The sequence below is a fragment of the Sapajus apella genome, unplaced genomic scaffold (genome assembly GCF_009761245.1).
Source record: "Sapajus apella isolate SASKATOON/1434 unplaced genomic scaffold, GSC_monkey_1.0 scaffold7, whole genome shotgun sequence".
Classification (NCBI taxonomy): domain Eukaryota; kingdom Metazoa; phylum Chordata; class Mammalia; order Primates; family Cebidae; genus Sapajus; species Sapajus apella.
In genome coordinates, this window is record NW_022436947.1 from 8027908 (window position 1) to 8041238 (window position 13331).

At 38.1% G+C, this 13331-nt stretch overlaps 1 protein-coding gene across 2 annotated transcripts in view; it reads right to left on the reverse strand.

Annotated features, from left to right (window-relative positions):
- EXOC4 (exocyst complex component 4) overlaps positions 1-13331 on the reverse strand; it is an 805456-nt gene that overhangs the window by 426850 nt on the left and 365275 nt on the right. For both annotated transcript variants that reach the window (XM_032275643.1, XM_032275644.1), the window contains exon 10: positions 623-719. In XM_032275643.1, the coding sequence (XP_032131534.1) occupies positions 623-719 (97 nt within the window). The remainder of the gene's footprint in view (positions 1-622; positions 720-13331) is intronic.

Here is a 13331-nt window from a genome sequence, read left to right on the forward strand (position 1 = left end):
CGTTATCTTTCAATATACAGAAACATACACTCGATGTATATGTCTTTGATTTTTTATAAATCATATTTGTTCAGAGACCTGCCAATTCTCAAAGGATATCTCAGTCATTGGTGTAAATGAGAGGGACAAATTATGGGTTGGCAATTTTTTCCTGTAAAGGGCCAGAGAATAAGTATTTTAGGCTCTATGGGCCATATGAGTGCTGTTGCAATTAAAAGTGTGCGCTTGTAGCACAAAAGCAGCTATGGGCAATACATAAACAAATAAGTGTGTCTGTGCGTCAATAAAAATGTATTTACAAATACATGTTCAGGCTAGATTTCTCCATAAGCGGTAGTTTGCCAACTCCTCAGATAGATAAGGGGAGGAAGGGGGAGGGACAGAGGTAGGGAGTGTGAAAGAAAGAAATCAAATAAAAGTATTTACTCCTGAAAATAAGTGGCGACTCAGTGGTATTGACATTATTTGTTAAACTGACTAGCTTTGATAGTGAAGCCCTAAAAATGGAACAAATTTCTTTCATGACTTGTTTCAATGCTGACTCAACAACTGGCATTCAGTAGAGCTGCATAAATCATGAAAATATTGATCTTCAGTAAGTACATCATAGCACTTGACGTACCTTAGTAATGGATGGAATATGACGGTAATGTTTCTGGCTCCGGGTTTGCAGACAAATTTTGTTCCTCCGCCTTCAATTAAGTTGTCATCAGGACCTCCTTTTGGAAGAAAGAAAAAAAAAAAAAAGATTTAGCTCACTGAAACTTTTATAAATAAAGAAACCAAGAATATCTAGATGAGTCCTGTACTATCATAAGTAGGACCATCTTTGCAAATAGTTACCTTCTATATGTACAAAATTATTTTGCATTATTTCATCCAGTCTCCTTCACTTGAATAAACAATAGATTAGAATTTTCACTCTGGCTGGGCACGGTGGCTCACGCCTTCCCACCACTTTGGGAGGTCCCACCACTTGGGAGGCTGAGGAGGGTGGAGCAATTGAGGCCAGGGGTTCAAGATCAGCCTGGCCAATATGGTGAAACCTTGTCTCTACTAAAAAAAAAAAAAAAAAAAAAAATTAGCCGGGTGTGGTGGCACACGCCCATAATCCCAGCTACTCAGGAGGTTGAGGAAGGAGACTGGCTTGAACCTGGGAGGCGGAGGTTGCAGTGAGCCAAGATTGTGCTGTGCCACTACAACTCCAGCCTGGGTGACAGAGTGAGACTCCGTCTCAAAACAAAACAACAAACAAAAAACCACAACAGCATTTTCACTCTGGAGTAAGAACACAGACACACAGTAAGAATAAATGCTACATTTAAAGCAACAGTGCCAGGCTACAATTCAGTTAAGGTGAAAATTTTGATCTCTAATGACCAGTGTCCATCTTGGACAGTATGTCACATGAAGCTTTCGGAGAAAGGATGAAGCACCTGCCATTCAAAGTTGCTGCACATTGGGGAGGGATAACATTAGGAGAAATACATAACATAGATGACGGGGGGATGGATGCAACAAACCGCCACGGCATGTATATACCTATGTAACAATCCTGCACAATCTGCACATGTGCCCCAGAACTTAAAGTATAATAAAAAAGGAAAACAAACAACCAACCAAAAAAACAAATGGTTACCATAAACCTTTCAGGCACATTCAATAAGGAAATGCAAGAAAAATAAGTTTGTTATTCTTAAAACTAAAGAATATTTGAAGTCTAGCTCTTCTGAATCACTCTCAGAGTTTTCAATGTCCTTGCTTTATAAATGTTGTCATCCAGTGTCACCAAGAGCACGTTTCATAAAGGAGTGCTCCATGTTGCATCCTGTATTTATTTTAAATTTTATTTTAAGTTCTGGGATATATGTGCAGATCTTGCAGGATTGTTACATAGGTCTACACATGCCATGGTGGTTTGCTGCCTCCTTCCCCCCATGTTAGGTATTTCTCCTAATGATATCCCTCCCTAATCTCCCTACCCACGCAACAGACCCCAGTGTGTGATGTTCCCCTCCCTATGTCCATGTGTTCTCATTGTTCAACACCCACTTATGAGTAAGAACATGCAATGTTTAATTTTCAGCTCTTGTGTCAGTTTGCTGAGAATGATGGTTTCCAGCTTCATCCATGTCCCTGCAAAAGGCAAGAACAACCTTTCTTATGGTTGCATAGTATTCCATGGTGTATATGTGCCACATTTTCTTTATCCAGTCTATCATTGATGGGCATTTGGGTTGGTTCCAAGTCTTTGCTATTGTAAATAGTGCTGCAATGAACATATGTATGCATGTGTCTTTATAACAGAACAATTTACAATCCTTTGGGTATATACCCAGTAGTGGGATTTCTGGGTCAAATGGTATTTCTGGTTCTATATCCTTGAGGAATCGCCACACTGTCTTCCACAATGGTTGAACTATTTTACACTCCCACCAACAGTGTAAAAGTGTTCCTATTTCTCCACAACCTCTCCAGCATCTGTCGTCTCCAGATTTTTTAATAATCGTCATTCTAACTGGGGTGACATGGTATCTCAATGCAGTTTTGATTTGCATTTCTCTAATGCCCAGTGATGATGAGCTTTTTTTTATATGTTTCTTGGCCACATAAATGTCTTCTTTTGAGAAGTGTCTGTTCATATCCTTCATTCACTTTTTGATGGGGTTGTTTTTTTCATGAATAATTGTTTTAGTTCTTTATTGATTCTGGATATTAGCCCTTTGTCAGATGGGTAGCTCGTAAAAATTTATTCCAGGCTGCTGATACTCGCCCTGCAAAGTTTGAAGCTGATGCTTTCTTGATGCAGTCAGGAGGTTTAAACAGGCTTTCTTAGCCCTACCAGGACTGATACTCTTTCCTCTAATGATCCTGACTTAGTTCATTAACTGAAACACTGAAGGCTCATGGTGTGAGGAGCAGCCCAAGCTCACACACACTGCAGCAGTGACAATTCACCATGACTGGTTTCCAGTAGGCCGCTATTAAGATGCCACTGATTTCAGACACATCCTCATTTCAAAGAGTTTTGAATGTGAAAAGATGTATCACTTTGGATGTTGGAAGAAATGCTTTCCCCCCACTTATATTTCTTGTCACTAGAATGAAATTCAACTGTCATCTGTGTCCTCTCTCCACCTTTTACCCACGCCAGGGGAAGTGACATAATGCCTCTAACTGATAAAACTTGAGAAGAAAAGGCTGGGCTGGATGGCTTAGCAACTCCCATGTTCCACCCTAGAAACTAGAATGTCTGAAGATAGTTAAGTGGTGTCTGGTGTACGTTAAACTATGAAGGCCCTGATTAGTGAGAGAAGGCCTGATGTGGGCCAACATCTTTTCTAGATGGGTGAGTAAGTCTGCTTAATTACGATGTTCAGTTAGCAAGCCCCATTTGATCCTCAAACTGGGTTATATCTTGCAATCTGGCTTAAATCAATATAAAAGTGACATTTCACTTACTATCTACTTTATTTCTCAATAGTTTCAAAACTCCAGCAGGAAAGATGGCTACTATTGAGTGGGTTTGCTCAAAACCCTAGCAATCTACACTTACAATATTTGGTTTCCTTCTTCTAAGTTAAACATTTTCTTTCTGAGAATAGTTCTTTGCATATTACCAAACACAGCTAAATCTCACTTGATTTATTATCTATGTTAATGGTCTCTAGACATCTTGGAAATTGACTGATAAAAACAAGTGAAGCTTCAGAAATCCATACCCTGGATCATCAGGACTTCCCAGAGGCATCAGAATGTCTAGACAAATACCATTTGGGTCAGTTGTTTCTACCAACTAATCAGAGCATACTTTTTCTTAGGAATAACAAAAAACACAATGGCATGTTCAACCCTTAATTAAAAATTGTGGACTGTTTTTTCTCATTTGAAAAAAATCTATCTTGTATAATATTTGCAACAGAGATATAAACATGCTGCTAAGCTTTGCCGAGTTAAGGAAAGCGTGAAGACTGACACAAACGCTACACCTTTAATAAAATCCTCCTTGAAAGGTCACATGGTATAGTTACAAAAAGATAGAATAAATATAACTTCCTTAACATATTTCCTTTTAAGATTATAAAATCTAGTCAGAATTGATTCACGAAGGAGATGTGTATAGAAGAAACCAGGATATATTCTATACTTCGGGAACAAAACATAATGCAGTAATCTACTCTATATGAACACGTCTTTTAATAACCTATATGAGATGGACTAGATGATTTCCAATGGCTTCTGAACATTCTGAAGTGCTACAACATTAGGTACTCAATAATTAAATTCAGACCTGACTAACCTGGCTCCAATCAAATGAAAACCTTCATGTGTAATAAATGCACGGTACACACATGCACCTCTATGCTTTAGCCACACTGGGCTACCATCTGGAAGTCCTCTCTCTTTGTACCATTTCTTCAGGTTCCACGTTGAGTCCTAAACTGTCAAATGCCCCTCTCTCACAGTCCACAATTCCATTAACAGTGACCGTGTACAAAATAACCCATATGAACCTTAACACAAGTCACTTCTGTTACTATGTGTTTTCTTCCTTATGTCACTTCTTCCCACCTGCAATGTAACTTCCTGGAAAGTGATTATACAAGAATACATTTGCTGAGTGAAAGGAAAAAAGATCTTACTTGGTAAAATGTTACAGCAATTAGATGAGACAGTATGTGTGAAAGCCTAATAAATGTAAACTGTCAAAACCAGTATAAACGTAAGCAACTGTCAAAAACTAATAAGGTAAGCAAATCTCCCTATATCGTCAAAGCTGTATAGGTAGTAGGGGTGCTTAATAAACATTTGTTGATGACCATATTACAGAGAACAAAGATAACAAAAGATAAGCCACAATACCAAAAGTAAAGCATCAGAGTCACTAGAAATGTCAGTAAAAGGAAGATTTGGCTGTGAAAATATAGGCACAATGACGGGCTATGAGGTTAGAAACTAAACAATACTTTCATTAGTTCTAAACCCCTGGTAGCTACAGAAAGATGATTACTGATTCACATGGTGCAGTGAAACTAAATAAAAAGTAAGGTCAGGACAGAAATATGAAAAAAGAGACTCTCCTCCCTACCCCAACCCCTAACCAGAATTCCACCTACAAGAACCTCATACACGATTCCAGTTCCATTACCAAGTGCCATCTATACTGCATTTGTCATGATTTCCTCTTGAAGATGAGAAGTCAAATGTTTCTTACTATATTGCCAATAAACAGAACCAACCCAATGAAAATAAAGCTGTCAGAAACAAAAGTAAAGGCCATGGCCAAAAAATCACAAGGTCTGAGTCCTGACCCTCTGAAATCTACTCCAGCATTTCAGTACTCTAGGTGAGAAACAAAACTCACTTTTCCTCATACTCCTTCTCATACTCAAATAACCTGGGTCCTACTGCCAGGAACCTTTTTTTTTGGAGATGGACTCTCATTCTCTCTCCCAGACTGGAGTTCAATGGTGAGATGTCGGCAAACTCCGCCTCCCAGGTTCAAGTGATGCTCCTGCCTCAGCCTCCTGAGCAGCTGGGATTGCAGGCATCCACCACCACGCCTGGGTAATTTATGTATTTTTAGTACAGACAGGGTTTCACCATGTTGGTCAGGCTAGTCTCAAACTCTGGACCTCAGACGATCTGCCTGCCTCGGCCTCCCAAAGTGCTGGGATTACAGACATAAGCCACCACACCTGGCCAGGAGCCTTCTTAAGGAACATGTTGTTCGATCTTGGTTAGAGAACTGGACAGGTCAGAGCACCCCTTCCCTTCATTACATTTACACTCTAACTGCAGCTGTTAGAGGCCAGGTGATAGGCACCAGGGAAAATGCTGAATGATGATGGATGGCTGGAATGAAAGGGAAACTGACAATAGTATTCCAAGAAGAATATACTCTGCAAAAGGAAAAGAAGAAAGGCCCTGGTCATATTTCCTATTTTTAACAATGAGGACAATAATTTGACACGCAGTCCGAGACAGCTGGCAACAGGCACCGAGGCCACCTGATAACTGCTGGAATGACAACATCTTAGTGTTCACAGGCTGGTCCCTTCTTTTAGAATTCATTTACTTTTAAGTAATAAGCTTCCACATTTATTTGTTCCTTGATTCTAACCAGCTAGAACTTAATGTAGTTTGTAATGAATACTGTCATATTAATAAAACACAAACAGAAACCAAAGCCTCAGAAAGAAATGGAAACAGGATTCTCACTGAAATTACTACGGAACAGAGAGAAGAATCAAAATGATCTTGTGTCAAACATCAGACCACTATTTATTATTAGCCTAAGTATGATAAAATTATTTAAATTTTCTGAGCCTCAGCCTTCCCATTTATAAAATAAGGATTGCAATAAACTCTTTCAAAGACTTGTTGCGATGTTGAAGGGAGGTAACGTAGACAAGGGCCTTCAGTAGAGTGTTCTGTGCCTAGTACCTCTCCAATTATCTTCTCCTTCTCCCATTAAAATTACCAATCACTGAAGAATCTTAACTGATTTCACAAACTAGAGAAGAAAAAAGCCCAAATTCAAAAAATGTTGTTCTTGTTACTTTAGGCAACAGAATACTAGTCAATATCATTAATGAGATCAACTTTACAATAAATGTGTAAAAAATGCTTGCTTTATTTTTGTGGATACATTACTGCAGTGAAAGATTTAGAAATTTGCTGGGAACACTTTTACATGACAGGAAAAAAAAAGCTTTATCTAGTCTTAATGTTTCTTTTTTTTTCTTTGATTTTTAAAAACATTAGAGAGTGTCAGCCATAGTTCCCCCTACCCGTTTTTTTTTTTGTTTTTTTTTTTTTTAAAGAGATGGGGTTTCGCTCTGTTGCCCAGGCTGGAGTGCAGTGGTGCAATCATAGCTCATTGCAGCCTCAACCTCCCAGGCTTAAGGGATCCTCCCACCTCAAGCTCCTGAGTAGCTGTGACTACAGGTGCACACCATCACACTTGGTTAATCTTTTAATTTTTGTAGAAACAGGGTTTCAATATGTTGCCCAGGATGGTCTTGAACTCCTAAACTCAGGCAATCTTCTCACCTTGGCCTCCCAAAGTAGGGAGTGACCAGCCCTACTCTTAATTTTTCAATTAAAACTAATCAATACTAAATGTATAGATGTTGAAACTATGACCATCTTGTACCAAGTGCTCAAATGAAAATAGCATAAAACTGATCATGACTTTCTGAGCCACATGCCCCATCTGACATGTTTAATTTGTCCTGATTTTTAAATTGGCCTTTCCATATAGAAAAGAACCACAGTGAAGGTGAATTATGTTATAGCAAATATTTTGCTTCATAACTACTTTCTAAAGATAGTATACAGTATAATATATATGGAATTCCTGACTGCATCAATAAACAGGGTCTTTAGCTGGCTTAAGAGCCAGCTGAATGGTTCAAGGGTTCCCTGAATTCACAGCTGTCACCTTGCCAGAGAGGTTCTTTTAGATTACATTTCTTAGCAAGTACTTATTCTTAAAGCACATGTGATCATTATGGCTTAATGCTGTTGCTGCTCCTACCGCCACCACTAAACTTCTCACAAGGGTAACCTTCTTACAAGTATGTGACCTTGGGGTTTGTTGCTACATCAAGAAGAAAATAAAGGTAAAATACTTAACCTTACCCTCAAATGGTTTACTATCACAGCAACGTAAATTAGGATTGGTGATGGTACGGTATTACCCAAGGGTGAGTTGCTGCTGGACACGGGAAGCAAACCCAGGCAACAAGCCCCTTCAAGGAAAGAATCAACTTTTGCACTCAACTCTTAGGTAGTGTGTCATTATTGTTAATAACAACAATACTATTTTGTTCATAATTCTATCCTTTGTGCCTAAGATAGTTTCTTCCAGGGAATAAGCACATAGTACATATTTGTTGAATCAACATATACACAAACAAAAAATGAGAAAGAATGTCTTTTTAGACCAAGTGAATTCTTCCTACAAACCAACAAGGAGTAAATAGCAATTACATTTTTACATAAAGTTTGCTCAGTGAGAAATCCATGTTTCAAGAAAGGGCTGAAAAAGTATATTGATGACAGGATTATTTATAAAAGATAATTTCCCAAATAGAAATAAATTCATTATACTCATCCTAAGACAAGTAAATGTCTTGCCAATATTGTGCTCAATTATATTTTATTTTTGTGTAGCTCTCATGATGTACTTTAGGTTAAGACAGGTGCCAAATATTATCCTGGATATGTAGAAAAATGGTAAAAGAAGGGAAAACGGGGAATCTGATTTATTAAACAGCTACTTGCTAGCTGGTACTATGCTGAATCCTTTACATAAAAATACTCATTTCATCCTAATAATATACCTGTCATAATATCATCTACCATAGAGATGAAGAAATGGAAGCTCATGACAGGGGATTAAGGGGCATGAAGTGTCTTGCTCAGAGTCACACATAGAGTAAGTTCATTAATCAAACTTCAGTCTGTTTCTCCAAGAACAATTTTTTTCAACTATATATCCTACAATGTGCTTAATATCATTTTACGTTTCCAAGGAAGTTGCAGGCTGAATAAAGGGATGCAGGTGATGGCAGTGCAGAAGTCTAAAACAGAGAGAATGAAACCCTGATGTTGTGATGGTTTGACACACAAAATGCCATGGAATCTACGCTAAATAAAGCAGCTGGTTATTCACACCAAAACACAAAAAGCCTCATTATAAACGTAGGTGAAGTTTAAGAGAAACAATATATATGTTATGTCCTATATATATAATAATCATGTATGCATTGTTTGGGGGAAAACACATTTAGTGGTTCAACTGAAGCTAGAACTCTGTGTTTTCTTTTCTCTCTTGATTAGTAGTGGCTATGGTGATACTCATCCCATCCTCACCCTCAAACTGCTCATGAGAGTTCCTTGAATGTCAAAAACATGAAAGGAAGAACATCAAAAGGTTTGCGACATTCAAGAAAAGAACTTTGGAGAGTTTGCCTGTCATATCAGAAAAACTGACAGAAATACATCTATTCTGTTTCTCCTTCAAAAGGAGAAAAAAAATCAGCCAGGCTTGATGGCTTATACCCTTAATTCCAGTGATATGGGAGGTTGTGATGGGAGGATCATTCGAGGCCAGGAGTTAGAGACCAGCCTGGGCAATGTAACGAGACCCCATCTCTACACAAAATTAAAAAATTAGCTCTGCATGGTGAGGCACAATTGTAGTCCCAGGTACTTGGGATGCTGAGACAGGAAGGCAGCTTGAGTCCAGGGGTACAAGGTTGCAGTGAGCTATGACTACTGCCTTCCAGCCTGGGTGACAGAGTGAGACCCTATGGATGGACGGATGGATGGACAGACAGATAAAAGAAAAATATCCAACAGATCTTTCTTACTTCCGTTCCTGTTACCACAAATCATTTCCACATTTCTCATCATCTGAGACCAAAATAATGTCTTACAGTTTCCTCACAACACAGAAAAAAAGCTATGCTTTGAATGTCCCCTTCCAAAACTCACATTGAAATTTAATTGCCAAGCAACAATATTAAGAGGTAGGGCCTTTAAAAAGTGGCCATAGGCTCCAGAGAAATGAAGGAAATAAGGAAAATTCCAAGGATCAATCCAGAGGAGAAAGGAAAGATCCTTTTGGTCCTCCCTAAGAATCACTCACAGGTATAGGCATAATATCAAAAAGAGAATCTAAATTTGGGATTATGTAGTGGTGGATTATTGTGAGACCATCTCTCATATGTTTTGTAGTAAAAAGAACAGTATGTTAAGTGTATGTGCAGTACCTTATGTGTGTTGGAAATTTCCACGTCAGCAGACTGCTAAAATGCAAATAACTAATCAGAGTTTTGTTTCAAGTAAGACTCTCTCCTAGATTTTTGGCTAATGACCATAAAATAATTCTCATAAAGAAATGAAAATCATATTCCTTTGTAGGTCAACAACTGAATACATTTTAGCTCCTAAGTAACAATTAATTCTATCATAATCTATTTATTTTGAGATAGTATCGGTTTAGAAACAAAACAAGAGAAAAAAACCAGCTTCATCAATTATCTCCTTACAATAAAAGAGGATTGGAAGGATAAGATGACAAGGGAAGAAATAAAAATAAAGCAACAAATTTGAAGGTTAATAATAGCTCATTCTGAGCCATCAGTACAATGTATTCACCTGGAGCTCTTCCATGAGCATAAGTCAAAGGAGGATCCATTAGCAGCAGTGCCCAATGTTTCTATAACAGAGTCTGAAAATGGCATGTTCTAGGAAGAGCAAATCTAAGATATGAGACAATTACCAAAGGATCTGCAGTGGCTGCATGCATATTTTTAAATGGTTGATCAATAAGGCGCAAGGGAGTTTTAACTGACTACCTTTGAGGAGCATTCCTATCTTCGTGACATTATCCTGTAATTCACTTTATTTTAAGCTTCCTTTGGAAGATTGCAGTAATTCTTCTCCTTCCAGTCTTTAACTTATTCTCTAGATTTAATTATCTTGAATCTATTAAATATGTTTTAGTGGCTATTTGGGTATATCCAGCTCAGAGATTCTCATGTGTGAGCTGGGGAACACTACTTCTAATGTCATTTCTTTTTTTTTTTTTTTTTTTTTTTTTTTTACTAAGCATAATTTTGCAAGGTTTATCAATGGTGTAGCAGGTATCAGTACTTCATTTCCTTTTATGGAAGAATAATATTCCACTGCATGTATATACCACATTTAATTTATCGATTTATCAGCAGATGAACATTTGGGCATCTCTCCTTTTTGGACTAAATAATGCTACTAGAAATATTCATGTACAAGTTTTGTGTGGATATATGTTTCAATTGTCCTCAGTAGATAACTACCCCTAGAACTGAAATTGTAAGTCATATGGTAACTCTGTGTTAAACATCTTCGGAAACTGCCAGGCTGCTTTTCAAAGAGGCTGGACCCTAATGCTAGGTTTTTTCATTTTTAAATAACTAGTTGATTAACAGAAAATGGCCGGGCACGGTGGCTAACGCCTGTAATTCCCGCACTTTGGGAGGCTGAGATCGGCGGACCATTTGAGGCCAGGAGTTCAAAACCAGCCTGGGCAAAATGGTGAAACCTGGTCTCACAAAAATTAGCCAGGCATGATGATGCACACTTGTGGTCCTAGCTACTCGGGAGGCAGAGGCAGAATTGCTTAAACTTCGGAGGGAGAAGTTGCAGTGAGCCAAGACTGGGCCACTGTACTCCAGCCTGGGTGACAGAGAGAGACACCATCTCAAAAATAAAACAAAAACAGCAACAAAAACATTATCAGGAAAAAAAAAAAAGAAAGAAAGAAAAGAAAAAAATTGGGAGACAGAGAAGGTAGAAAGTACGCAGAGAAAGAAAGTATGCATATTTTCTTCTCCAGACCCTCTCACCTGCCTCTTATGGGGTAGTCTCACGTATACCAAAGAATTACTGAGAAGGCATTATCAAACATAACAGATGATGGCTAAAGCAAAACCACTGGGGAACTGGGTGAACTAGGAAACTATCTGTGCTATCTGCACTGTTTCAACTAAGTGTCTAGGCTGGTTTATCACTCACGATTAAAACAAGCAATAAGGTTTCTCTTCTCACTCAACTTTCAGATTACAGAGGATCTTATTGTTTGCTCTGTAATTCTTGTTGTAGCAAGAGTGCTATGAAGGACAGCAGAATGCCATGAAGCACTCTAATCAGGTGAGCCCATCTCAGTGCTGACCTAAAGTGAATGGCTGGCTAGCTGAGAATCCTCTGAAGATGGCTTGCCAGTTGAGCAGTAGATATATGATGCGAATAAGCCTCAAAATGAAAACATGTTGAACCCATCAATCTTATTTTGTGTGTGAAAAGGTCCACCACAACAGATCTCAGGCCACTGGAAATGATTGGTACTAGTTCATAGAGAAGAAATTGTGTTGTTTAAATGCTGTCATTGTCTTCATGCACAGAGGTGTGCTTAAATCTAAGTACTCCCAGATTTGGAAAGAAATTATTTTGAAGGGATTTGCATAACAGGTACAAAGTATAACTCAAAATGACTAAGTAAGAAAGATAGAGTGCTCTGTAAATACGAAATCAGAGTCAAAATACAGGTTGCAAAACATGGTGGCATTTAGCTTACCGACAAAGATAATCAGAGCTGGCATCTAAACAGAAAATGCATTATTTCATGGCTCATTAGAAGCATCTGGATTACTGAGGCACAGGCGGTTTTAAATAACATTACCAACAAACCGATAGTTGCTGTTCAGGTTTAATTGGCAACAGTCAGCTTTCCAGGCACTCTAGGCAGCAATTTTTATAATATTCTAACAAAATCAAAAATCAAAATCGGCCTTCCAAGCCAGTGAAATATGAGCCATGACATGATCAATACTCAAAATTACAATTGGTAGAGGCATTTTTCCTGTTTTCACATAGAAAATATAATACATTATGATATATAATATTACTAATATTACTTATTGTACATATACTATGTTCAACAAATAACTGACAAAAAATAATCATCACTTTATAGTCTATTCAGACTCAGACTATTTCCCAGATCTCCAAGGTATGATACATTTTAAATTCTTGCTCCAATGATAACAAAAGAAAATACAGCACTCCCACATATCTACAATTAAAATAATGACACCAACCAATAGAAAGAAGGTAAGCGTTCTATGTTTGAAACACTGACTTCTGTCCTTCACTGAATTCAGTAAGTTCAATGTCAGCCATCCACCAAAGCAAAATGTAGTGAATTTTTTCAATCTTATTTGCTCATTTGTGTAGCACGCTTACATGTAAACTCAAAATTTTTATTTTCCATTTGATCAGTCTTGACTGTTATAAAGCAAAAGCACAAAGTGTTAACATTTTGAATACTATTTGATCTCAAAATTCCAATTCTAGAAATTTACTCCTAACCTCAATAAAAAAATAATAGCATGAGTGAAATTAAGATTTGGCAACAGGCCGGGCACAGTGGCTCATGCCTGTAAGCCCAGCACTTTGGGAGGCCAAGGTGGGCGGATCATGAGGTCAGTAGTTCGAGACCAGCCTGACCAACATGGTGAAACCCCATCTCTACTAAAAATATAAAAATAAGCCAGGCATGGTGGCATGTGCTTATAGTCCCAGCTACTCGGGAGGCTGAGGCAGGAGAATTGCTTGAACCCAGGAAGCAGAGGTTGCAGTGAGCAGAGATCATGCCAATGCACTCCATCTGGGTGACAGAGTGAGACTCTGTCTCAAAAAAAAAAAAAAAGATTTGGCAACAAAGATGTTCCTCACAAAACAGTATATTGAACTTTTTTTTTTTTTTTTTTTTTTTG